Source organism: Nymphalis io, chromosome 24 (assembly GCF_905147045.1).
Source record: "Nymphalis io chromosome 24, ilAglIoxx1.1, whole genome shotgun sequence".
NCBI classification, from domain to species: Eukaryota; Metazoa; Arthropoda; class Insecta; order Lepidoptera; family Nymphalidae; genus Nymphalis; species Nymphalis io.
The window spans coordinates 2743130-2771063 of NC_065911.1; the positions used below are offsets into that span (position 1 = coordinate 2743130).

Sequence of the window (27934 nt, forward strand, 5' to 3'; positions counted from 1 at the left end):
TTAAAATTTCACAAAAGTATTAAAGTACTTGATTAATAAGTAACAATAACAGAAAAAATAATAATAAATGTGACAATGATAGTATATTTAATACCGCATATTAAAAAAATATTGGTTTAAAATAAAAAAATTAAAAAACAAAGAGAATAGAAATAACAAAAACGTCTTAGATGCTACATTACAAAATACCACAAGTTTACATTGACATTAAATATTATTGTAACAATCTTTTATAATCACTAACTGTATTCCACGCGGACGAAGCCGCGAGCACAGGTATATATATTTATTTACAAATGAAATTTCGTCCGAGAATTTACCACTAATGTTATAAATGCGAACGTATAATGTATATGGTGGTTTTATTGTTAATCACGATCAAGCGGCTTGACGGAATTTATTAAAACCTTACATATAAAAGTTGCTTAGCGGCTGTTTAGTTAAACACTGATTTATCTCTTTCTGTCATTATTGATTTGACATTCGAAAGAAGAAGACAGCATTGTTTAACTAATAGCTAAGCTTTACGGTGAAGGAAAACATCGTGAGGAAACCTGCATGTGTCTAATTTCACTGAAATTCTGCCACATGTGTATTCCACCAACCCGCATTGGAGCAGCGTGGTGGAATAAGCTCCAAACCTTCTCCTCAAAAAGAGGAGAGGAGGCCTTTAGCCCAGCAGTGGGACATTCACAGACTGTTACGGTTATAATTACGGTTTAAGCAACCTTTAACATTAAATATACAAATATAATATTTCATAGTAAAGGACACAAGGAATTTAAATTGACATAAATTATACATAGTATGTTACTACGTCTTAACTGTTTGCGTTATTCATTCTATGTAATATACGATATCTGTAATATTCGAATTCATTTTTTTTTTAATTATTAGTCTGTTTTGTAAATAAACAATATATTTTTAAATTTACCATAGATTATAAGATTCGAGAAGTTGATTAAAAATATATGTTTAATTTCAACCAACATTCAAGATATTTACAGATAGAAACCTGCTATAAATATGTTTTGTTTTTATTAAACATCATGTTCAAAGGTCGTTTCTCCAGTGTAAAATAATTTAACTCATATCTAAGCCAAGATTGTCACACGAACTGTCATTTGTCAACATTATATTTAATGACGTTTCCTACAAAATTGAGACTCTGTTCTACACACGAATATTATTAAAAAAAAAACCTACACATACTATTTGCATATATTTTTCGCGAAATGCATTATTAAAAATAAAAATATGTATTTTTACGTTAGACTCAAATTGATGACTTAAACGTGTAACTGCTGAAGTGTGTCCTGGTATCTTAAAAGCATATTTAAAAAAAAAACAGTCCGTACGAAACAAAAATATCCTTAAAATAACGAGAAGGCGTAAGAAAAATCAATCAGCATTCCACGTTGACAGTACAAAGGACCTTTAATGAATTGTGCACGTCAAAGACATTTCAGCAAAAATAACACGTGTTGAAATGTGGAAAATAAGTTTAATTATAATAAAATATATAAATAAATACTTAGTTGTATGTTACTACGCGGTCCGACACCGACTGACTAGTCGCAGGTCGCGCGCACCGCTGTGCGGTACCCTCTGGAATTCCACATTCGATATTTCAAATTCAAATTATAAGTGGCCAGTGTGAAGTGATTTTAGTGCGGTAAAATTAAATTACGGTTTGTGTTTAAAATTCGAAATGGCAGGAGTACGATTTTATAATTTTATAATGTTTTATTTTTTTAATACACACTATACAAGTTATACAAGTTTATAAAATTATATAAAAAAATATACATATATAAAGAATTCACCATTGGTGTGAGTTGTTTGCTACGCGGGTGCTACGCACGCACAAAACGTTTAGCTACGAGATGATTTGTACGAAAGGAAGACGTTATTTTCAAATATTTCTAGATGATCTCCAAATATATAATACAATAATATAATTCAATAGCCATAATAGAATTATTCATTATTAAAAATATTTTAGTAAATAATACATGCAAAATTTTATTAACACAAAAATATACTACAAGAAGTAATCCTATACAATAGGCATAAAATAATGATATAATAAAAAAAAATATTATAACACGTGACATAGCCGAAACTATTTTTCGTCAGAAACGTTGCACTCAAATTTAAACATGTAATTTTACTCTTATCACGCCAAAAGAATCAATATATTAAAAAGTTAAAAAAATATATCATACGGAAAAATTTGAAATCTTTTAACTTAAAAAAAAAAAAAGGTCTTTCGTAGATCTTAAATATGTTGGAATGTATAATCTTAATAAAATTATTTTTAGCGAGCCCGGTTTTATTCATTCGTAATATTTATTACGTGCTATAAGAGCACTCGTGCTCGTTATGAAAATTGTAGTAGTTATTTTAGATGTTCGAGCCAAATTTCTTAGCTTAATATTAGATACTAAATAATTTTAATAGTAATTTATTTACAGATAAAATAAATATCAACAAATTCACTTATTAAAAAAATGCGTCATTTCTTTAATCATATTACCTTAACATCTTATTTCCCAAGGTTGGTGACGCATTGGCGATGTAAGCGATGGTTAACATTTCTTAAAATGCCTATGTCTATGGGCGTTGGTCACCACTTACCATCAGGTGGTCCACATGCTCGTCCGACTAACTATACTATAAAAAAATGATTTTGTTTTATTAGTAACTAGTTTTTAACCACAGCTTCGCTCGCGTTATGAAGGGAGCAGGTGTTAGGTATAAAAACTAGCATATGTCCTTCCATGAGGTACAATCTTGTTTCATAACAAATTTCATCAAAATAGTTTCAGTGGTTTAGCCGTGAAAGCGTGACAGACGGACGGACAGACGAGTTACTTTCGCATTTATATTATTAGTACAAATTTTTGCAGGATGTATCCGTTGAGTCGTAATCGCGATTCTCTGAGCCAAAAATATTACATATTTAATTAAAGTTAAAAAAATAATAAGTTTTAATGAAAATTAAACGCACATGATCATAAGTACGCGTTGGAAATATGAAACATTTTGGCATCAGAAACGTTTTACTCAAGCGTTGTATTTAGAATCGCTGCACTTCGCTTCAAACTTGAAATTTTCTATTTGCACCCAAAGATACCACCACACCACATATTTACACACCACACAACACATCTATTAAAACAATTAGCACTAACTTCAGGTGGTAGGTGCCATTTTCTGTGCCACTGACGAGTATTTAAAATTTCACGATAATCAGTTGAGTAGTTAAAACGTAACGAACGAACAAATTAACAAACTCACATTCGCATTTCTACCCTTCGATTAGAACACTATGTGTTGTCATACCTAACAGGTATTTTAAGTCTCAATATATCAACGGTATGATCACCCTGACCGATTTCGGCCAAGGCGGCAAATCTCATGAGAGTGCACAAGTATGTGCCCACGCACAGGTGCACCCTTATTTTCTCACTCTGATAATCCGATGGGGTGACAACGCAACACAATCGGAGAGTTCAGATAAGATCAAATGTGTTTTCCTTGGCACGGGAGTGCTCACAAGACTGGAATATTAGCAATATTCGTTGCATTGCCAATATACGATTAATAAAAGACATAATGTTGTTTTAATTATTTTTAAACGAATAAAAAATCAATTTGTAAACAAGTGCCGCTATATCCAATTATCGCTTTTACGAATGCGTTCGTGAAGTAATGCGAACTTCCTAAGTATTGAGTCATTAGCAAATTTTCGAAGTTCATTTCATCGTAAAGTCACACCGTGAAATCAGTTGCAACGACAGAATTCCGAATATATTATCACTCGTTTTTGGCCGCGGCTTTACTCTCGTATCAGGGACGAATAATATTAGTGTTTTTCATTTAATTATGCTAAAGAAAAAAACAATGTATCAGAATAGTTTGTCGGAACGTACGCCTTAAGAGGATACTTTAGGATGTCTGATATCAATGAAATTAAGATTGGACGTCCTTGGAGCTAAATTGAATCCTGAAGGCAAAAGAATAATTAAAATCGGCATATAAACAAAATTTACATAACATCATCAAATTTTATCCTTAATTGAGAACTTTCTTATTTTGAAGTCTGTTATAAAAATAATCTATGTCACTCTTAAGATAATAGAATGTTTGAGTTCTGTTACTGCGTGAAGTACGAAACATCAATCATCATCAAACATCATCAGTTTTGCATTTTTTTTATAGAATAGGAAGGCGGACGAGCATATGGGCCACCTGATGGTAAGTGGTCACCAACGCCCTTAGACATTGGCATTGTAAGAAATGTCAACCATCGCTTACATAGCCAATGCGCCACCAACCTTGGGAACAAAGATGTTATGTCCCTTTTGCCTGTAATTACACTGGCTCACTCACCCTTCAAACCGGAACACAACAATATCAAGTACTGCTGTTTTGCGGTAGAATATCTGATGAGTGGGTGGTACCTACCCAGACGAGCTTGCACAAAGCCCTACCACCAGTAAATTTATAATATTTATAATATTAGCAAGCACATTTCGACATTTCGAATAAAATCAATTTTTTTTTTTTTATTGTTACATCAATTATTGCGTTTTGAAATCAATATTTTATCGTTCGTTTTTTTTTTATGTAAGCATTTTTATTTTTAGGAAATAATAATTAACTAAAATTAATTTATCTTATTTTTTAATTTATATTTTAACTGCGTTTTATTTAAGCAAAGTACTTAAAAGTTTGAATATATTTTCTTATAATTTTAAATATCTCTCCTCGAAAATCTCTTAAATAGAATTTACATATCTATTTATACGCAAAGTGATAACAGTTTTAAATTATAAGGAAAATAATTATAAAAAAATTGTATACTGATGATTAAGAAGAGGTTTTTTTTTCAATATTACAAATGTATATGTATAAATATTGCACGGCTCATTTCATTATACATAGAATTTAGTAGGTTGAAGCTTGCGTCCAGCAGCTGTTTTCAAGCTGGACGGATGTATAAATTTTGAAGCGACATTCTTGGTTGGCAGTTGCTCCGGTCACAGCGGAGTGCGGATGGACGACCCGATTATTTCTGTAATCATATCGAATTATTTTCATGGCGATCTGTCACTTTTGCAAACTTACACTATCGGTTTAATATTTGATTAGGATCGGGGGATTCTTTAACATTGGTTTCGAATTTCACATTCATTTTTTTTAAATAAAAAACTGACCTGAATTATAAAAAAAATAAAAAATATCGTTTATCTAAAACGTGATAAGCTTAAAAATAAATACCATATTTTGATAAATAAAACTTAATAATTGCGTCCCTGATTTTAGAATTCCATATTGTTTCACGCATATAACCTGAAACCTGAAGTGTGAAGATTTCCTGATGCAAATAAACAGAACCAAGGTTACTTGGACCGTTCCAGTCAACATTAATCATAAAGGGGCAAAGTACGGAAATCCTAGTTGAGTGATAGATGTACACTTACATGCCTCAAGGTGTTTGAGCCAAATGGGTCAAGTAAATATGTGGTAGGAAGCGAAAAGTTGACAGCTATGAAGAATATTCTCGAATATGAATAAGACATCAGCGAAATGTTGTTCTCGTCAGATGTCCACTGTGTAAGTGGTCTGTGTATTATGATTCTGTCAAATTTATTGTTCAGGACTACAATTCGTTACGATCGTTCCATTACGCGTTATTACCATTTGGATTTTTCTTTTTCAGTGTGTATATAAAACTAGTGTTATGTAATATATGTTTGAACAAAATTTAAATGTACGTTTTTTAACTAACTTAAAATTCTAAATTTAAATTTTTAAAATTCATTCGTAGAAGAAGTCTATCCTGATGAAAAAAAATCATCATTAATATAACCCGTGAAAATGGGGTATTATTCAGAGTATTTTTTTCAATTTATTTTTGACATACAAATTTTACATAATGGGTTGTTAAATAAATTTAATTATACTTAAATAAATTAAAAGACATGCTTTTGTGGGTGTCATATTGTATAAAATGTATAGGATTAGTCAAAACTAACTAAAAAAAAGTGATAATGATTCAAGCAATTCAATCTCAGATCCAATGTCAGGTTAGCTAAACGGTACAAAATTATTTTTTGCAAAGTTTTCAATCTCAATGACAAAAAGTACTAAGTTAAAATCGAGTTCCAAATTTTGCTAATATACTGACGTAAGTTATATAAGTAGCTAATATTAAGCGTGTACATTTCTTATAGTCTACACAGTATCTCTTGTACCGTTTATATTTTAATACTGGTTTTCGCTCGTAGCTTCGCCTGCATATCAGGACGCCCCATGTGTGTTTGCCGTTGTCAGGTATGAAAGAAGTAGCCAACTCTGTCTGCTGTCTGTTATTCACGGCTAAACCACGAAAGCAATTCTAATGAAATTTATTATGAAGTGAACTTGAAATCAAACGAAAAACAAATGATTTTTATACCTTACACCTCTCAACGTACGAGTGAAGTCGCGGAATAAAACTATTAATTTATAAATTAGTGATGTATAAGTTAAATAGTGCTCTATACATTTGACTTATTGTATTGCATATATAATATTCATGCGATTAATTTGTGATTATAATTCATCCAATGGTGTATTCCACCAACCCGCACTGGAGCAGCGTGGTGGAATAAGCTCCAAACCTTGTCCTCAAAAAAGGGAGAGAAGGCCCTGTGGGTCATTCACATGCTGTTACGGAATATATAATAATTGATAAGATATATAACGCTCCCAGTGTTTGAGATAGTAGTTTTTTTTTTATATATGCCCCGGGATGGCATATGACTCTACTCCACCTGATGGTAAGTAGTAGTAGAGTCCAAACGCGACGACGGCCAGTACAGTCGGGAAGAATGTTCTGTACTAGCCGTCCCCGCCTTGCCGGCCTGCAAGATGCCTCTTGATCTACTTAAAATTGCGAATGTGAAATGATTTCATAAATGATACAAATTTGACATTTGGATAAATGAGATAGCACAGTTGCCCGCTTCGCGTACACAATTAATTTGATATTTATTATCTTCTATAATTTAACTTAAGAGTTAATCTATTATTTAATTATTTTAATTTTATAAATTGGCTGCTTATATTTTTTAATTGTTAAACTGTCCATGCACCTGAATGTTTTCTGGTCGTGTCTGATTAGCCGTCCTATCAGATATTGAGCGTCGGAATAGAGGGTTCGCAAACACGCTTGTACACTATAATATGTCCTTTTTAGGCTAATCTCCCTTTTATAACTAGACTGATTTGATGGTTTTTTATGTAAATAAATTCTTGTAAATAAGTTGCTCCAACTCGAGCCTCTGAAAAAAGTTAACTGATAACCATAACTCATAATCGATGCGTGTACAAAAATAGTGTGCGCCTGTAATGGGCACATAAACGGTTTAATATTTTGTATATACTTTCGCTACTACGACAATTGTATCCGGTAAAAAGGTGTCCGATTTGAAAGGGCAAGTTTTACATATCCAGCTGGTTGATTATTTCTATCAGAGTTTCTTAGTTTTTTATATAAAACTTAGATAATTCTAATGATATTAATAGTATTTTCATACATCGGAATAAAACATGCGTTTGTTTGGTCTATTAAATAATTTGAATGTTTATTTCATAATAGATATTCCTGATAACTCTAAGAAGTCTTTGGCATTTGCTTTAAGACAATATTGTCTAAAAAATCTGGATGTGTTGTAATTGGTCCAGTTCCAAGTTCAGTCCAGTTATAGTTTCAAAGTTTATTAACCTTTTAAGTACAATTTTATTCCTTCCTTCATTTTAATATAAAAGTGTAATGAATTTCGATTTTAACAAATGCGAGTTGTATACGAATCCACGATTTGTATCTGGAATCTGTTCCAAATTCCACATTTAAAATGATCACGCCGCTTGCGCAAAATATTGTGAAACATATAGAATATATTATATTTTACATAGTTTAATTTGTACGTTCCCATTTAAGATTGGTATCCTTATAATTAGTTGGCGCGACTTCGTCCACATTACAATAAAATACGGATGTAATTTTGACCTTTGATTTTTATTATTCTGATGTAAAACGTAGTATGTTTCTGGAAATTATTATTAAATACAATTTCTTTGTGTAGAAGTATTACACTTTCTTAATGATTGTACAGTTCGGTACAACTCCGCTTTGATGGATTTGATTATTTATAAAATAAATATAATTTTATATTAATACCACTTATATTTCATTTTGTACTTCTAAATTGTGTTTAATTTATTTTTTATTTTATTTTTCTTCTCTTTCATTATTATTTTAAATGCTTAGGGTCATTTTTCATGTCGTGTTTATTTGCAACTTTTTTGCAAGTTTGTGAGCTTTTAATTTTTAATTATTACTGTATGTCATTTTGGTGGCCCTAAATAAATAAATAAATAAATAAATAACAATAACAGTACTTTTGTAAAATACAAAAATATAAATTTAGAAGTTTAGTTCTAAATTACTGGAGAACAACAATATGCACAAGAATAGTTTCAATAATATTAATTAAAATAACTGAATATCTTTTCCACCAACCCGCATTGGAATACAGCGTGGTGGAATAAGCTCCTAACCTTCTCCTCAAAAAGGGAGAGGAGGCCTTTAGCCCAGCAGTGGGACATTCACAGGCTGTTACGGTTACGGAATATTTTTTGTTACTTAATGATAGCATGTCTTTTTGAAGGCAATAAAAGCGGGAGTACAGTGATTGAATAAACAATAATAAAAAAATATTTACCAATAAGTGTATCTATACTCTTATTTAATGTTTTGTCTTTTTCTTTCAAATTTGCTGCTCTGGCTTTAACGCTATATAACTTTTACTGGTGGTAGAGCTTTGTGTAAGCTCGTGTGGGTAGGTATCACCAACTCATCAGATATTCTACCGCAAAACAGCAGTACTTGGTATTGTTGTGTTCTTACATTACAGGCACAAGGGACATAAAATTTTAGTTCCCAAAATTGGTGGCACAGTGGTGATGTAAGCGATGGTTAACATTTCTTACAGTGCCAATGTCCATGGACGTTGGTCCACTTACCATCAGGTGACCCATATGCTCGTCCGCCTACCTATTTTATAAAAAAAATAACCCTAATTCCATTTAAGTATAACATAAATGGTTGCTTATGTTAATAATGATTGGTTAAATATAGGACCCGTGCATTAATGTCGCCTTCTAATTTATGATTTACCAATTATGAGTAGTTATTACGAGTGTTTCATCGAAGGCCGCAATAAATTTAGCCATAGACCTTTCAACAAATGCTATAAAATTGCCATGCATTTATATATAATGATTAACGGCGTAAGAAAGTTACAATTAATATTATGTAGTAATCCGTATTCTATGTTCATCCGAATACCGAATTCTCCAAGAATAATTTAATCTATTTAAATAAGAATATTTGTCATCACAAAAATTAAATTAAATATCATAAATGTGAAAGTTTCATTTGTTTATTAGGCTTTAATGTCATAAATTTCCAATCAATCAAAGTGTTTTGCATACAAGTTACCATGGGTTCAGAAAAAAATACAGGGTACCCAGTATATGCTTTACCCGCGTGCAGAAACTATTTACATAATAATGTCCTCTCTGACGGTGGATCGCTGGTTTCTCTGTGCTGGTGCTGTATTGAATAATATTAAATATAACTTTTATTCTACTACAAATAAATTACCTGTAGCTGTTATATATATTAATGCGTTCAAAGTGCCAAAATCAATGTTTTGTAATTTCTTAGTGCGCTTCTAGCACAAGGCCATTTTCAAATGTTATTATAACATAAAAAAAATATGCATGCACCCTAAATTTCAGTATATAAAAACAGAAATAGTCTGTTTATCTGTCTGTATCTGTATATATATTAGGTATATGTAAAATAGACAAAGTATGCATTAGGATACTTTCAGTTTTCTACATAATATATTATAAATTATAAAATTTAAAAATATATACTTATATTTTATGTGGTGGTAGGGCTCTGTGCGAACCCGTCTGGGTAGGTTCCACTGATCACATATTAACCGCCAAACTGCAGGTAGTCAGTATTGATATGTTTCGGTTTGAAGAGTGAGTGAGCCGGTGTAACTTGGTTGGTTGGTTGGCCGATGCACCAGCATTGGCGATGTAAGGAATGGTTAATATTTCTTACTGCTCTAATGTCTACGGGGGATGGTGACCACTTACCATCAGGTGGCCTATTTACCCGTCCGCCTACCAATGATATAAATAAAAGTAACAAATAAATACATAACTATGAATTATTGCACACTTAAGTAATTCATAGAACGTAGTAGTTATATTCGGAGGGGCATGCTTTAAATAAATCAAATATGTTTATAAACAAATACTGACTCGCATTAGATATGCAATTAAAGTATCACTAATAAATTTCATTAAACATTACAGTGAATAATCATTTCTTTATTTATAAACATAATGGCTTAAAATAATTTTATGGAATTCTACGGTATTACATATAGATACGTATTAGGATTTAAAATGACAATTCAAAAATTATCTATACTATTTTTTTTTTAATAGAATAGGAAGGTGGACGAGCATATGGGCCACCTGATGGTAAGTGGTCACCAAACGCCCTTAGACATTGGCATTGTAAGAAATGTCAACCATCGCTTATAGCCAATGCGCCACCAACCTTGGGAACTAAGATTTTATGTCCCTTGTGCCTGTAATTACACTGGCTCACTCACCCTTCAAACCGGAACACAACAATATCAAGTATTGCTGTTTTGCGGTAGAATATCTGATGAGTGGGTGGTACCTACCCAGACGAGCTTGCACAAAGCCCTACCACCAGTAATATTGTAGATAAGAATGATTAATTTGCTTGTAATCTAAAAACTCTGATACTGCTGTAGAGCCATTCTGTAAGAACAAACTGGTGATTTTTGTAGAAAACGGTCGTAGCGTCCGGAAGTGATTCGTGACATTGACCATAAAAATTATAACGGTTCATAATGCACCGGCCATCGGAACACAATTTGTTTCAACTTTTTTTTATACTATATTCCATTTACAGTAATGTAATTTAATTAAGGTTTTATAATGACGACTTCGACATTACGCTTATTTTATTATATTATTTCGCAGGCTTGCCTTAAAAAAAATAAGGGCTCTATTTAGAACTTTTACAATTATAGATGTATCCTGCAAAACGGTTGACAACCCTAACTGTTAATATACTTTATTGTATCTAGTTTTGTTAGATTTTAACAAAAATGGTTTTCACAGGACATTTTGAAAAACTTAGGACATTATACATAGCATATACAGCATATATGTTATTTGTTCTAATAAGTGATTTTTTTTGACAACCCTAACTTTTGACCCTAGCCTATAAAAGTATTAATGCGTTTTACAGCTGACCTGATTATATTATGATTTCAAAACTTTCTGGATCACATGGAAGTTATGTGTTTAGAGTTATAACTGGCGTGTTGTAGCGTCTTTTATGTCTATGGTTCGGTTTAAATCCGTTTGCAATAAAATCGTATGCTGGTCGTTTAATGTGGCTTGTAATTTTTATGAACACTTTATTATCGCTTTATCCAAGGGTATGTTGTAGTTTTGTTAGCGGATTACGCAATCCTGCTTTAGGAGTCTAGTATCCATGCCCAGCTCCTATGCCAACCGAAAACATTTTAGGGTCTCAGAATTAGTTGTTAGTAGCGCCAGCATTATAGTATAAACAAAGCAACTGCCTCGTTGGCGTGTGCTAATTAATGAGGTTGTGGATCCCAAGGTAAAAGCTACAAGCTACTTAGTAATAATTGTATGTAGCAACTTACTATATTACTCTATTGGCGTCGGTGACCACGTACCATTAGGTGGCATATTTGTCCGTTCGCCTATCCCTCAAGCTTTAAACCGGAACACAATACTATTTCTGTTTGGTGTTAGTGTACATGATAAGTTCAAAGCCCGATCAAACATAACCTTAACTCTGCAAATGAAACACTTTATGAACTTTATAATCTCGTAAATATTTCTTATACTTACGTGTGATTCAAAAATATATCAAATGTATGCGTTATATAAACATACATCTTATTTTAAGTATTCAATTGCTTAAAACAAATCGCCGTGACGAAATTGCTGGAATGTTGCTCAACATAAATGATAAATCGTAAATATATTTCATTGATGTAAAATATTTGAAGATTTTCCTTTTTTTTAATTTAAACATCAGTATTGTGATATATTATCTGGCAAGAAATAATTTTACAAACGCATTTAAGTAAGAATGTATTCTGTTTTTTTGCAACTGATTTTATAAGTTCACATTTCTTTGATAAAAAGTTATATAGATGATGAAAAAGCGTGGAGTTAAGTGAGTCCGGCTCGAAGGACCAAAACAACTTTCGTAAAAGGAGAATTCTCCGGATGTGTAATGACTATGCGGATTTAGGAGATTTTTTTATTTGTGTTTTATTTAGTTATTTGTGTCGTAAGTATTGTTAGTCGACACTGTACTAAGCGGGTGATGGAATTGTTGTTATGCCTCGTCGTATTAGTCGTCATTACGACGACTAATACCAAACCAAACCACTGTACCGATTTTGATAATGTTTGATATGAAGCGAGCTAGAAACCTAAAGGAGGAAGGCTACTTTTTGGGTGAAAACGAATGTAATAAAATCCTGTAAAATTGATTTTTTGATAACAATTCTAGCGTGTCAATGAAAAAGTGTAAACGCTACTTGAAATTCTTCTGTCCGAGAGTAAAACGAATTTGAATACAGTAACCGAGCTATTATAATAAGAACTTATTTAATTTGTCACCTTAATACAATTGCTGGCGACCGCGATCGAAGATAATAGCAAAATGCATTAAGTTATAAGTAAATAAGTATCTATTATATAAAAAAATATATATAATTCTATAATTTCTTAATCATTATGTTTTGCGTATACGTAATCATTTGCTGACATTCAATTCCTTACGTCAATACGCAACGAATATTTCCTTGTTATTTTTATGATCTGATTTATATATTTATTTAACCGGGCCGGTTGGCGTGGTCGGTAGATACTTACATTTCAAGCCGAAGGTTACCCCACCCAGGATACACATTTGTGTGCATGAACATGTCCGGTAGTCCTGAGTCTGGGTGTAATTATCTAAATAAGTATGTATTTACAAAAGAAAAGTAGTATATGTAGTATATCAGTTGTCTGGTTTCCATAGTACAAACTCTGCTTAGTTTGAGATCAGATGGCCGTGTGTGAATAATGTCCTAGGATATTATTATTTTTATTATCAATTCCTAAGTAATCAATGTTTCACAAAAAAAAAGTGGTAAGAACGCGTGAATCTAAACGGATGATCGTGGGTTCAAACCCAGGCAAGCACCACTGAATTTTCGTGTGCTTAATTTGTAATTATAATTCATCTCGTTCTTGACGGTGAAGGAAAACATCGCGAGGAAACCTGCATGTGTTGAATTTCACTGAAATTCTGCCACATGTGTATTCCACCAACCCGCATTGGAGCAGCGTGATGGAATAAGCTTCAAGCCTTCTCCTCAAAAAGGGAGAGGAGGTCTTAGCCCAGCAGTGGGACATTCACAGGCTGTTATAATGTTTTTAGAGTAGCATAGGACGTAGAGTAACACGTGTGTATGAATCAATAAGTGACGTCTGTTAATTCATATTCAATATTTTTCAAAACGAATGTTTTAATTTATTTAAATTCTGAAATGGATTACTACTTAATAAAACTACATAAAAACATATTAATCATTTAAAAGTTTGTATTTCATAGTGTTTGAAATATTGTCAACCCATTTCGTATATAAACTACACATAACATATGTATGTTGAGTAATCGTTTTAAAGTATCAAGATTGATTTACAAAATTTGTATAAGTATGTCACTTCGTGAGAATTTCCTTTTTATTTATTAATACTGTCATTTTAAACATTGTTTTGTCTAGAATCGGACCCGCTATAATTTGTCTTGACACACGATTCTTTCGATCTTTATTTTATTATATTTTATTTTAGAATGATTTGTGTCGGGTGATTAGTAAGAAAATAGTATATTATTATATACATTAGTATAAAAAACCTCGGAAAGCATGTAAAGCCGTTGGTCCTGCGCCTGAACTCTTTCCGGTCTTGTCGGATTGCCTTCCCATCGCATTTTAAGAGTTAGAGAATATACAGTGCACCTGTTTGCACACACACTTTGCATTATAATATCTCCTGCGTAGTTGGCTAATCTCTCCTGAGATTGGCCGCCGTGGCTGAAATCGGTCTGGAGGCCATTATTATTATTATTATTACCAACCGTTATGGTTGGTTAAACTGTGTCGAAGTTTATTAATCTCAAACAACTATACCAATATCTATCAAGATTTATTGTATAGGAGCGAAATACCACTCATCACGATATCTCCTTAACTATCCGCTCGATTGACTTGTAATTTATCACAGTTACTCCTTACCCGACGTAAGCGCTCTATAAGAAAGGATTTTATGCAAATCATATCAAAAATACATTTTTCTTCACATCAAACCGTGCAAAGCCAGAACGATTAGCTATTTTTTTGTATATATTTAAATTAATCTAATAAAAAAAAGCTAATCGTCCTGGCTTCGCATGATTTGATAAGAAGAAAAATGTATTTTTAATATGATATGTTGTATATTTAAATAAATCTAATCGACTTCCTTCAGCCTCCATGCTAACGGAAGTTATTGACAGTTGACGTATGTAAGACGTGATCAAAATGTTTATTTATATAAATAGTAGATTAAACAATGTTGTATGTTAATATTATATTTAAATATTTTATTTATGCTTATTCTAAATCGATTTAAATCGAGCTTTATTTCTAATTATAAATATATTCAACTTACGTATTTAATATTGAAACTACTTAATATTAAAAACTAATGTCTAAAACCTCCTTTGGAGATAGTTACATCTTATCAGAACTTTATATTTTTTTTAATTCGCATTGCTATTTGCTAGTTCATATGAGCTTAGTTTTAGGTTCGAAACCATTGGCAGTCTAATAAAAGTTTATGGTTTTTATGGCAAAATTATCTCAGTAGATGGAATTAGGAAGTTGATGGATGCATTTTCGTGTTTTTAAAATCTGCGCTTGAGACGAAAGGGTCGTTTGTGTCGCATTGTCGTCCCATCAGGTTATGAGATTGAGGGAATAAAGATATCTGTGCTTGTGCACATACTTGTCCTCTATAATATTTCCCGTGCAGTTGAAATTCGGTCAAGACAATTTTATATTTCTCAACTTTAATAAATGACTACGGAATTCAGAATGACATATGTTATGATATTCGCTAAATAAAAATGTTGTATTTACATCGGCGACAGTATAATAATTTATAGCAGACGTGTCGTGTCAGAAACATCACAAAAATTCTATGCCATTAGACTTGAAGAACAAACAAATTCGATTTCGTTTGATATTTATTCAAAATAACGAGAATATTCGGTCGTCACGCGTCGTTACTGTAACACTTGAAGTTTTAAGTAATTATTCAACTTCATTTAAAAAACAACGTTAATTTATTTTTATTACGTGCTTAAAATATGAAGTCCATTAAGAATTTTGTCAACTGTTAAAGAATTATTGTTATTAATAAGCTTCTGTGTGCTTAGTGCAAGTGTTTTTATTTATTCGATTACGTTGACGTTAATTGCGGGATGTATGGAATGAAGAAAACGTCTAGTGACAATAACGAAAATTATTTAACAATTTTATAAAATTAAACACACTTACAAGTATTTTAATGTGGACACGAGCTATTTAATTTACTTTAATTAGAAATGATTTATTTTAAAGAGCTGGCTCTGTTATGTCCACCAACCCGCATTGAAGCAGCGTGGTGGAATAAGCTCCAATTCTTCTTCACTAGAAGGAGAGGAGGCCTAAGCCCCGCAGCGAAACATTCACAGGCTGTTACTTTATTTTTAATTTGCTTAATAATATTTTTTATACAATAATAAACTATAGGGTAGTTTATATATTAAATATTATTATTAAAAGTCCCTATAACTTTGTCAGTATAGGAAGCACAACCCGTATGCCGGAATCTTCGATAATTATTCATCAAGCTAATTTTAGAAATACGTCCACAATGAAGGATATTTTTTTTTTTTATAGAATAGGAAGGTGGACGAGCATATGGGCCACCTGATGGTAAGTGGTCACCAAACGCCCTTAGACTTTGGCATTGTAAGAAATGTCAACCATCGCTTATAGCCAATGCGCCACCAACCTTGTAATAATAATAATAATAATAATAATAATAATCCTTGTAAATATAAGAGATACACTTGTCTCACTTTATTTAATACATTTTCGCTTCCATAATATTACCTTCTATTTAATTTGTATAAACTGTAGACATCTTAAAGAAATAAGTATTTATACACAAGTTAAAAAGGAATAATATTTTTTATATATATTTGCATTATATCTTGTAAATATAATTAAACATGAAAGTTAACTAACAATAAACTTGTAACTTACATCTTAGAGTTAAAAATATTTGATCATAAATATAGTAATTAAGCAATAGTGCGTGTGACGTCGATTTGCGCTGATTGTAATTATCTATTTGGAAGACTGCCTACCAAAACAAACGAATTGATTCTAATGTTAAATGATTTATAAGTCTAAATTTATATATAAACACCCTAATATAATAGTGCTATTGTAATATAAATATTGTAATATTTGACTGGTGGTAGAGCTTTGTGCAAGCTCGTCTGGGTAGGTACCACCCACTCATCAGATATTCTACCGCAAAACAGCAATACTTGATATTGTTGTGTTCCGGTTTGAAGGGTGAGTGAGCCAGTGTAATTACGGCACAAGGCATGTTATGTACAACTTAGTTCCCAAGGTTGGTGGCGCATTGGTAATGTAAGCGATGTTTAACATTTCGTACAATGCCAATGTCTAAAGGCGTTGGTGACCACTTACCATCAGGTGGCTCATATACTCGTCCGCCTTTCTATTCTATAGAAAAATACTATTGTAATATACCTTAAAAGAGAGAAAAAACATATATCTACTCAACCGATCATCACGTAATTTTGCATTCACGTTGTCACTGGTACAATTAAGGATATAGGGTACCTAGCACCTCCCCTCCTCTCCGGGTGAAGCCGCGGGTAGTTCCTAATATTCATATTTACCCCTCCAATGCTTAGGCTAAACTAAGTGTATTAGAAGTAGAGACGGCAGTAGCCCAAGGTCAGAATCGAACCTGCAGCCCGTAAACCACTGCGCTATTGACGTTTAATATTATTAAGGTATGTTAGAAGAGTTTAAGGGATAATTATACTTTCTCTATCCTTATTACTCCTAAGGGATCTAAAGAGTACAATTGAGACTGATTTAAACATTTTTTTTTATTTGTTACTAACGACGTTAACTATTGAGGCAGTTATCTTGAAAGTATTTATTTATAATGAAGTATTTGTCTTTATGATAAAAACCGTGTTGTTTATTTTATTTTTAAATGTACTTTTTAAAATTACGTCATCAATCTTATTCATCCCAAACTGATCTGAAATTTACTTCAATTTAATCTTTATAAAAGACTACAAATTAATAAATAGATCTATAATATATGTAACGAAATACATATATTCATCATTATGTACCAATTCATTAAAACTAATAACAGCTTGTTAAAGTCCCACTGCTAGGCTAAGGCCTCCTCTCCCTTTTGAGGAGAAGGTTTGGAGCTTATTCCACCACGCTGCTCCAATGCAGGTTGGTAGAATACACATGTGGCATAATTTAAATGAAATTAGACACATGCAGGTTTCCTCACGATGTTTTCCTTCACCGTCAAGTACGAGATGAATTATAATCACAAATTAAGCACATGAAAATTCAGTGGTGCTTGCCCGGGTTTGAACCCACGATCGTCGGTTAAGATTCAAGTGTTCTAACCACTAGGCCATCTCGGCTTTAAAACTATCCAATTTAAAATGACTGACTGCCATACCACACACAGCTGGGTCTAACAGGATTACACTTTGCACAGAGATTACTTATAGAAAGCAGTTGATTACTAATAAAGACAAGCGCGCCCCAACTTAGACTGTATCTTTACTTTCCGTCAGGTGTGATAACAGTCAAGCGTTAGCCTATATATCTAAAAAAAAAAACTCAAAACTCATTTCCCAAGGATTAAATGTGAATAACTTGTTTTATATAAAACAGATAATACACGAATCTAAATATTACACAGATTATAATCGATATTAACGATGACAAAAATGATGTTCAACGGTCAAATAATTTAACACGTCATAAATTATTTGCGATAAATCTTCTTACACTCGTCGACAGGTCGGTATCGTCAAATTGTCAGCGAACGGAAACGTCGCCAGCGATAACCAAAATATCACGTGTATTATATGACAGATATTACTAAGAGCAGATTTGTATAACGTCAATTCAATCTATATATCTCTATAATTATAATAATCTAGCTACTTGCTCCGATGTTACAATTTATCACATATCTCATCACTTATAAAATTAAAAGTTAAGCCAATACAATTGTGGTTTAATAGCTATTCGACCACAGCGTTTCATGTAGGTAGATGTGAAATAATGTCACCCTTCAGGCATTTTTCTTCAAGATATTGTCCTTACCGTCGTGCAGGAGATGAAATTACAAACACAAATAAAGTATATCAGAATTCAGCGGTGTATGCTTGGATTTGAACCCGCCATCGCCGGTTAAAATTCACGTGACCTAGCCACTGGACCATTTCGATAAATACACAGAATAGAGACGAAGAAGATATACATACAAAAGGTGACTTATATCACTATGATAGCGATCTATGTATAGGCAATCATAAGGTTGATTGTGCTATATACAAATAAGTATATTTATGTTACTAAAATGAATGAAATATAAACAAATTATATTTTATTATACATTAGAAGTTTATAATTAGAGTGACAAAAAAAACTATCATAATGAATGCAAATATATATTTTAACCAATTGTATAAAATCAAAATTATAATTTATTCGAGTGGACTTTTTAGGAACTTTTGAATGGTAATTATACAAGATATATTAAGTTTAAAACTACCACAGGATTAAGAACCGGTAAGAAACTCAGTAGTTACTCGTTTCCTCTCTATTTCTAAAATTCAATAAATGAAATCATTAAAATCAATATTACATATCATAATATACATTTAAATGTAGCAAGTATAGCTACTCTGATAGTTTTCTTATAGTTATCTTATTAATATGCAGTCGCTAATTTAAATGGCTGACATAACCCAAGCGGAATGTCGTTTTGATATTCGTATTTAGGTCAAATTACATAAAATACACTCAAGTTTATTAAAAATACCCGCGTCATGTAACTGCGCCCTAATATAAAGTCGGAGGCGCGTCATCTGCGCTGCCAACTATTTTTATGATTTTTATTGTCACAACTAACGCATAAACAGCAAATTTTATATATTTTATAAATAAAACGACGATTATACATAGCGACACGATTTAATCACGACAATATGACGTCACTGGTGAAATAACATATTTCGTACAAAGTTCGTTCCTAATTGATAATTATCATGTTAAAATATCTAGGAAGCATATAAATAGTGCACTTGTAAACTATGAATGATGTTTAATATTTTCAACAACTCTTATAAATGTTGTCAAGGATATACGGAAAGTTTCGAGTACTTTAAACATAATTTAATTAAATACCAGCCAAAATATACACGTTTAAAATAATATATTGCTAAAATTCATGCTAGTTCCACAATAATTTTGTCAACATTTTCTGTACTTAAATCTTATTGACAGTGTTATTTCAATTAAGACAGATAGATAGACTCATTTGTGAATTTATTAGATGTTTTTTTTTGTATTTTTAGATTTACAAAACTTCCAGTTCATTTTAAAAATGGCATATTAATGCAATTAAGCAATTCTATTTTGATTCTTCGATATAGTCTTTTAGCTTTGAAGAAGATTTAAGTGCGGCCAATTCATTTCCCGTAAATGACGAACTATCATTTTATGATGCTGTTATTTGTTCAAATATGCTCGAGATGATTATCGTGGAACTAATTTGAACTTTAGATAAACATTCAAAACTATCGCAGCGTTAAAGTATATTAAAAAAACGGGTCAAAAAAATATATATGTTACAGAATAACTAACAAAAGAATATATACTAATAAAAATGTCAAAAATATAAAACACTCACCACACAACACAATACAAAACAAGTTTTCAATTTGAAGAATTGTAAGGAGAGATAATACCTAAATGGCGTTTATGTCTGGTCTTTGGAATTCTATCGTTGGTGGGAACGGGAAGGAAGATAATTGGAACGACGTATCAGTCTTCTATTGTGATAAAAAAAAGAAATACTTCTCAGTTTCTGAGATTGATAAGGAAGCGGTACCTATAGTTTTTGCTGAAGCACATAAGATTACATTCAACAAAACTGGCCTTGGACTTAATTACACGCCTATTAATTTTTTGACGATCTACCATATTGATAGTAGACAAGGTTGGTTAATGATATAGACCTCCATGTTTAATAATTTCGTTACTAAAGCTCGTATAAACGAAGTTATCAATCAATCAAAGTTGTAAATCTTTAAATAATCCGGTTTCAAGAAAGTACGACTTATCCGATACGATTTTATTTTTACTACTACACCTTATTTTATTTTTATTTCGATTTATTTAACATAATTATATTCCCTTGTCCCGTACACTTTCATGTTGAATTTATTTTCCTTCAACTCCTCTGAACGAAAATCCTCCTGATAATGTTAAATATAATATTTACTTATATTTTAGCGGAAGTAAAAATGCCAAGCGGCCACATAGACCAGCCAGTAATTGAAGACAACCGGGATGGAACAGTCAGCATCAAATATGATCCTCGGGAGGAAGGTTTGCATGAACTCTATGTCAAGTACAATGGGGAACACGTACAAGGTATGTATCATTTAATAAACATGTTATCGACTCAAAGTCAAAGTCAAATTTTTTTATTATATATAGAAGCGTTATCATAACATATAAATCTACCACCAGTTTGGAAATAAAGACCTCATACCTGGGAATAACCATCGCTAACATCATACTCAAGCTAGTACGATCCGTTACGTTAAGAAAATGTTCGATTAATAAAAGATCATTAACATTAACAAATCATTGGCATTTCTATCTCATGTAATAATTCTAATTTAAAGTTGCGGAGAGTGTAAAAATATTTAATTATAAGCAGGTTAAGATATGGCATCACATACATACTAAAAAAATGCTATGAAGAGAATATTAATAGACATTTTTGCAATCGAAACTATTAAATCAGAATCATAACAGCTGCATGAAAGTGTAATTTTGTAAGACGCTACAAATTGCCTACAAATGAAATTGAAGCCAAATAATAATCAAGAAATGGGTCAAGGAATACTTCTTATATCTTAATGTCAAATAATGATAGCTATCTGAATTTCTTCAAAGAAAATGTAGTTAAAAATCTTAAGCGTAATATAATTAATTCAAGTCTTTGATTAATGCTTATTTTAAACATTTCAGGATCACCTTATAAATTCCACGTGGACTCTATTTCTTCTGGTTACGTAACCGCATACGGTCCAGGTTTGAATAGCGGGGTCAGTGGGGAACCAAGCCAGTTCACGATTAGCACTAAGGGTGCTGGTGCTGGTGGACTGTCTATGGCTGTTGAAGGTCCCAGTAAAGCTGAGGTAAGATAAATCTATCTCAGTTATTTATATTGCGCAATAAGCTGAATTATATTTTCTCAGATTTTTTAAAGCGTAACTTACAATTAGTTTTGTTGAAGTATAAGTGGTTTTTCTTTAAAATTTTGTCATATTTATAATAAGCAATTCATCACCATTCGAAGTAAATCTATTTAAAATTATATTTGTGAATATTTCAGATCACATGCCATGACAACAAAGATGGTACCGTCGCAGTATCTTACCTACCGACTGCACCTGGAGAATACAAAATCTCTGTTAGGTTTGGAGACAAACACATTAAGGGATCGCCATTTATTGCTAAAGTTAGTTTTATTCTACTTGTATGTGTTCTGTAATCATTTGTTATAAATGTATTTTGATGAATAATAAAAATTTCAAAATTATATGTTATTTAAGTATTAGTAATTAATTAACATATTTATCTTAGGTCACCGGTGAAGGTCGCAAACGAAACCAGATATCCGTCGGTAGCTGCAGTGAAGTCACTCTTCCTGGCAAAGTCAATGATAACGACATTCGCAGTCTAAACGCTTCTATCCAGGTCAATACTATACTACTACTGCTACTTATGTAGATAAAGGTTATCTTCAATCCCTGCAAGAAGTACACGCTATTGTTTAAAAGCTCAATACACTATGACCTTTGCGCCAGTAATTGCACTGACCTGCTCATCCTAAAATCTAGAAAACAGCTTAAAGCTTTTATTATATTTACTGGTGGTAAAGCTTTGTGCAAGCTCGTCTGGTTGGTGGCGCATTGGTGATGTAAGCGATGGTTAACATTTCTTACAATGCCAATGTCTATGGGCGTTTGTAACCACTTACCATCAGGTGGCCCATATTCTCGTCCGCTTTACTATTCTATAAAAAAATATCCTTAAGCTTATTTTTTTGCATCGTGTTGTCTAGTTAGATTGATTAGTTTCATATATATTACATTTAATAGCAGCAAAAACCCCACGCATTTCTTATGTAGTCAAAAAACTGCTGCATAGAAGCTTATTTTTAAGCTTCTAATTTTGTTTAAGCAGCGATTATATATACATTTTTAGTATCACAAATACAAACAATTAATAACTATTTACAGGCTCCATCTGGCCTTGAAGAGCCATGCTTCTTAAAGCGACTGCCCTCTGGTAACATTGGCATTAGCTTTACACCTCGTGAGGCTGGTCAGCATATTGTCTCCGTCAAGAAAATGGGTGTTCACATCCAAAACTCACCCTTTAACATCACTGTTCAAGAACAGGAAGTTGGAGATGCAAAGAAAGTCAAGGTAAGATTATTTGAAATTTGTTTTTATGACGGGGATCTTTATATACACCGCTTCAAATCCCGATTACGGTCATGGAATTTCCTTATGAATTTATACGATATTGTAAGTTGCATATAATTTATAATATTCTGCTTCGTTGGTTCAAACCTTGGGTGTGGGCAGTAAAAGGAAATGGTTTTTTTCGTTGAAAAATTCTTCTGAGAATTCTTCTGTTGATACTGCTGAACCTCAACAAGCAATTAAAGCCGTTGTACCACCGCCTGATCTCTTCGCTCGTGTTGGATTTTTCGTCCCAGATTATGAGTGTGAGGAAATAGAGCCTGTGTTTACGCACACATTTGAGAAATTTAAAATAATTCACATTATATTTTGTTACGTTAACCAAAATACAATTGTTTTCAACTATCCTACTATCAACCTTATATTTTATAGTTATCAAATGATTTAGCTTTGTTATTTTTATCAATTATTCTAACTACTATGACCCTAAATGTCATTATGATACTGTAAATCTGTGTTAATATTTTTTTAATAATAACACCTTATCTGTTCTCTGCTGTTTATAAATCCACTACTGGACATATTATCTTCTCTCGCGCGTCAATTCTCACGGTCCTGCCCCAATTATATTACAGCTGATATTTTCTTGTATCAAATGTTTACTTCAAACTTCCCTATCTTCATCACCTATATGAATCATTTAAAATCATCTATATTTTTCTAGGTTTCTGGAACAGCCTTGAAAGAAGGCAAGACTCAAGGCGAGAACACCTTTACTGTTGATACGAGAAATGCGGGTTACGGTGGTCTCTCACTGTCCATCGAAGGTGTGCTTTCATGTTTTATTAATTTTGAATAACTCGAAATAAATGCTGATTCACTAAACATACTGGGCTATCAATGCGCTTAGTGAATCTTAACTGAAGATTGTGGTTCTACGCGCGTTCCCAAAGGCCCTGAGTTTTTATGTGCATATTTTGTGTTTGTTATTTATCTTATCTTATTTATATTATTCGCTAGTGAAGTAAACCTTCTGAAGAATCTTGTTTGAGTCGAATGATATTCTGTCACATGTGTATCCTCGAACTCGAATAGGAGCTCCGTGGTGGTCGAAAAGAGGGTCTATGCCCAGTAGTAGGGTAGTTACTGGCTGCTACTTTATTTTTTAAATGTTAATTATAACTTTTTTATATTCATACGAGCATAATAATTTGTTTAGGTCCAAGTAAGGCTGAGATTCAGTGCGCGGACAGCACAGATGGTGTGTTAGCCATCAGCTACAGGCCAACAGAACCCGGCTACTACATCGTCAACCTTAAGTTTGCTGACCATCATGTCGAAGGATCCCCATTCACAGTTAAGGTATGTCAAATCGATTTCTGAAATTTCTAAGTCACAAAACATGTTGATCAAAAATAATAAGATCGTTTAATAGAAATAATTTTAATTGGCGAACTGGTTTACTGGAAAGAGCCTATATCTTAAGACTAAGAACTATTGCTATGACTATATTTCTGTAGTTATCCAGTTATTTCCTTTATCCTTGGACCTTCGTAAGAGGGTATCCCAATACGATATAGTCATCCTAGATTTCCGTATTTATAAAAACCGCGAAAACTTAACACTTGTAATGAATTGTTTTAATAATAGTTACAAACAGTACTTTAAATAATATGTAATAATGAGAGTGGAGAGTTTGACTGTCTCGTTGGTCTAGTATATATGTATATATGTAAGGCCACCGACTCAAAGGTCCTGGGTTCAATTCCCACGTCGGGCCAATAAGAAATTATTGGGTTTTTTTGTCAGAAAATTTTCAGTAGCACCCCGGAGTCTGGAAGTTGGAAGTGTTTTTCACTTTTGTGCCTCGGAAAGCACCTAAAGCCTTTGGTCCTGCGCCTGAACTTTTTCCGGTCGTATCGGATTGCCGTTCCATCGGATTATTAGAGCTAGGGAAAAGAGAGTCCACCAGTGTTTGCGCACACACTTGTGCACTATAATATCTCCTGCGCAGTTAGCTAATCCATCTTGAGATTGGTCGCCATGGCCGAAGCCGGTTTGGAGGATATTATTGTTATTAATGAGAGTGAGTGTGTCCGCAGGTGTCGGGCGAGGGCAGCAACCGCCAGCGCGAGAAGATCCAGCGCCACCGCGACCCCGCGCCGCTCACCGAGGTCGGCACCAACTGCAAGCTCACCTTCAAGATGCCTGGTCAGTTGACTCCTCCTTGTTCATGTCCTCCCTTAAAATTCAATTCAATTCCGTTTAGTGGCTTAGCCGTGAAAGTCATATGGACAGAGTTACTTTCGCATTTGTAGTATTAGTTAACATTTTTTATTTATTTATTTTTATTTTTATAGAATAGGAAGGCGGAGCATATGGGCCACCTGATGATAAGTGGTCAGCAACGCCCATAGACATTGGCATTGTAAGAAATGTTAACCATCGCTTACATTACCAATGCGCCACCGACCTTGGGAACTAAGATTTTATGTCCCTTGTGTCTGTAATTACACTGGCTCACTCACTTCAAACCGGAACACAACAATATCAAGTACTGCTGTTTTGCGGTAGAATATCTGATGAGTGGGTGGTACCTACACAGACGAGCTTGCACAAAGCTCTACCACCAGTAATATTTCTCATTATATCTATTTAGAGCTATTATACTCGTATTGTCATGATCTCGATAATTGTGAACGTGATCCTTAAATGAATTATTGATTGATTGAAATCAGTCGGTTGACTTGTATTCATAGTTCATTACACGATTGATTGCCTTTAAATTATAATCGACCACATTCTTTATATTTACATTCTTTTTATTTAAATTTATTTATAATTATTATTCTTGGTTGAGAGTCAAATTATTACACGTTTTAATTGGCCGTCTTAATTGTGTAAAGTATTCACAAATTATAATTTGTGTACTTGCAACTACTTCTTTAGCTTAGTTAATATATTTAAATAAAACATAAACGATAGCTGTATTCATATAATACTTTGTGAATTATTTAAATCGCTATTTTTTTTAAAAAAACTAATAAATATGACCCGGATAAATATGAACTGAAAAAGTCATGAAAATTACATGAATCAATATATTTAATATAAACATCGATTTTCCCCAGGCATCACGTCTTTCGACTTGGCAGCGACGGTCACCAGTCCAGGCGGCGTGTCAGAGGACGCTGAGATCCAGGAGGTGGAAGATGGTCTCTACTCTGTCCACTTCGTGCCCAAGGAGCTGGGCGTGCACACAGTGTCCGTCAAGTACAGGGAAATCCATATTCCTGGTAAGTTTTGATTTTGAACGTTCTCGTAACCAAACCCTGGTCTTCCTAACTCCGAGATACCATTGATTAATTTTATATACAGAATAATCCAATAGTTTCAGTTGCTTAACGAAATGGCTCAGGATTCGAACCTGTAATCTCGGGATCTATAACATTTAAAGCCAGCAACGAGAAAGCAACTCTTTCAAATAATATAGGTATTTTACAGCTAGGTAAAAGTTTCATATGAAAATTTACCCATATAGGTAATTTGTGGGACTCAACTTAAAGTTATGCTTCAAGTGTCCACTGTGTTGCTCCTGTAGGTTAGGGGGGTTTCAAAGCTTAACTTAATAATGAAAATGATGAAAGTGCCAAGTGGCCAGTTAATTAAAGTATATTATGATTTTAAATTAAAAAAAATCGTTCCTAAAAACTGTTGAAACAAATATATTTTTTATTTCTTTTTAGATAAGTCATTTCACAACTTTTTTAATCCTAATAAGAATATATTAATAATGTATATTTAGCATCCAGAATTGAAATTGTTTTCATAGTCGCCTCGAATTAGTTTTTATATAAATAGAACACCAAATAACATAATCGAATACATTCAACAAATCACAAGTCGCGCCAATAATGTATTAATTACTTTACATTTCTGTCCACAAACAAAATGGCGACTTGAAATTAGCGCGCGTCTTTTTTTTCTAAGTACGCTGTTGAATGGATAAAGAAATCTAACTGAATATTAATTATTTAATTAATATGTATTTTCATTACATATTATATATCATTAAAGGTAAAAAAACTCAAACATAAGAATTTGTAGACTTGAGTTCAAAGATCGATTAATTAAAATTGATAATGATTTAATAACCACATTCCAGGATCCCCCTTCCAGTTCACCGTTGGTCCCCTTCGGGATTCAGGGTCCCATTTAGTGAAGGCCGGCGGTGCTGGCCTGGAGAGGGGAGAAGCTGGCCGCTTCAATGAGTTCAACGTGTGGACCAGGGAAGCGGGAGCTGGACAACTCGCCATCTCGCTGGAGGGTCCCAGCAAAGCTGAGATCGACTTCAAGGACAGGAGGGACGGATCGTGTGACGTGTCTTATAAAGTGGATGAGCCAGGTTAGTTTGTATTTTGGTTCATATATAAAAAAAAAAATTGTTATAAGAAGGTAGATAAATGAGCCATCAGATAGACATGTACTAACGGAAGTGTCAAAATTACCATGGAATCTAAAACGACTCTTGTGTTTTTAATTACACTGGCTCACTCGCTTTTCAAACTGAAATATAGCAATTAAAAAAAATTAACTGTCAATAGTGGCCAAGGCGTTACTACAGTAAAAGTTTAGTTTGTATTATAGAATAACAAATATTATAAGGTGTAGTCATAATAAAAAGATTAACGGCTGTACACTTTGTTTATTGGATGAGTAGTTAAACAAAGCTACGTGTTCTTCTTTCAAATGTCAAATCAATGATGATAGAAAGAGAGAAATCAAAGTAACTAAACACCC

General features: G+C 32.8%; 1 protein-coding gene across 11 annotated transcripts in view; it reads left to right on the forward strand.

Moving 5' to 3' along the window:
- LOC126777793 (filamin-A) overlaps positions 1-27934 on the forward strand; it is an 88778-nt gene that overhangs the window by 41024 nt on the left and 19820 nt on the right. For 6 of the 11 annotated variants that reach the window (XM_050500919.1, XM_050500922.1, XM_050500917.1 and 3 more), the window contains 10 exons: positions 20922-21062; positions 21669-21838; positions 22036-22161; positions 22287-22400; positions 22946-23134; positions 23859-23961; positions 24354-24496; positions 25237-25345; positions 26266-26430; positions 27300-27539. In XM_050500919.1, the coding sequence (XP_050356876.1) occupies positions 20922-21062; positions 21669-21838; positions 22036-22161; positions 22287-22400; positions 22946-23134; positions 23859-23961; positions 24354-24496; positions 25237-25345; positions 26266-26430; positions 27300-27539 (1500 nt within the window). Of the gene's footprint in view, positions 1-1564; positions 1721-20260; positions 20626-20921; positions 21063-21668; positions 21839-22035; positions 22162-22286; positions 22401-22945; positions 23135-23858; positions 23962-24353; positions 24497-25236; positions 25346-26265; positions 26431-27299; positions 27540-27934 lie in introns of those variants that run through there. The other 5 variants (XM_050500911.1, XM_050500913.1, XM_050500912.1 and 2 more) reach the window with 5 other exon arrangements.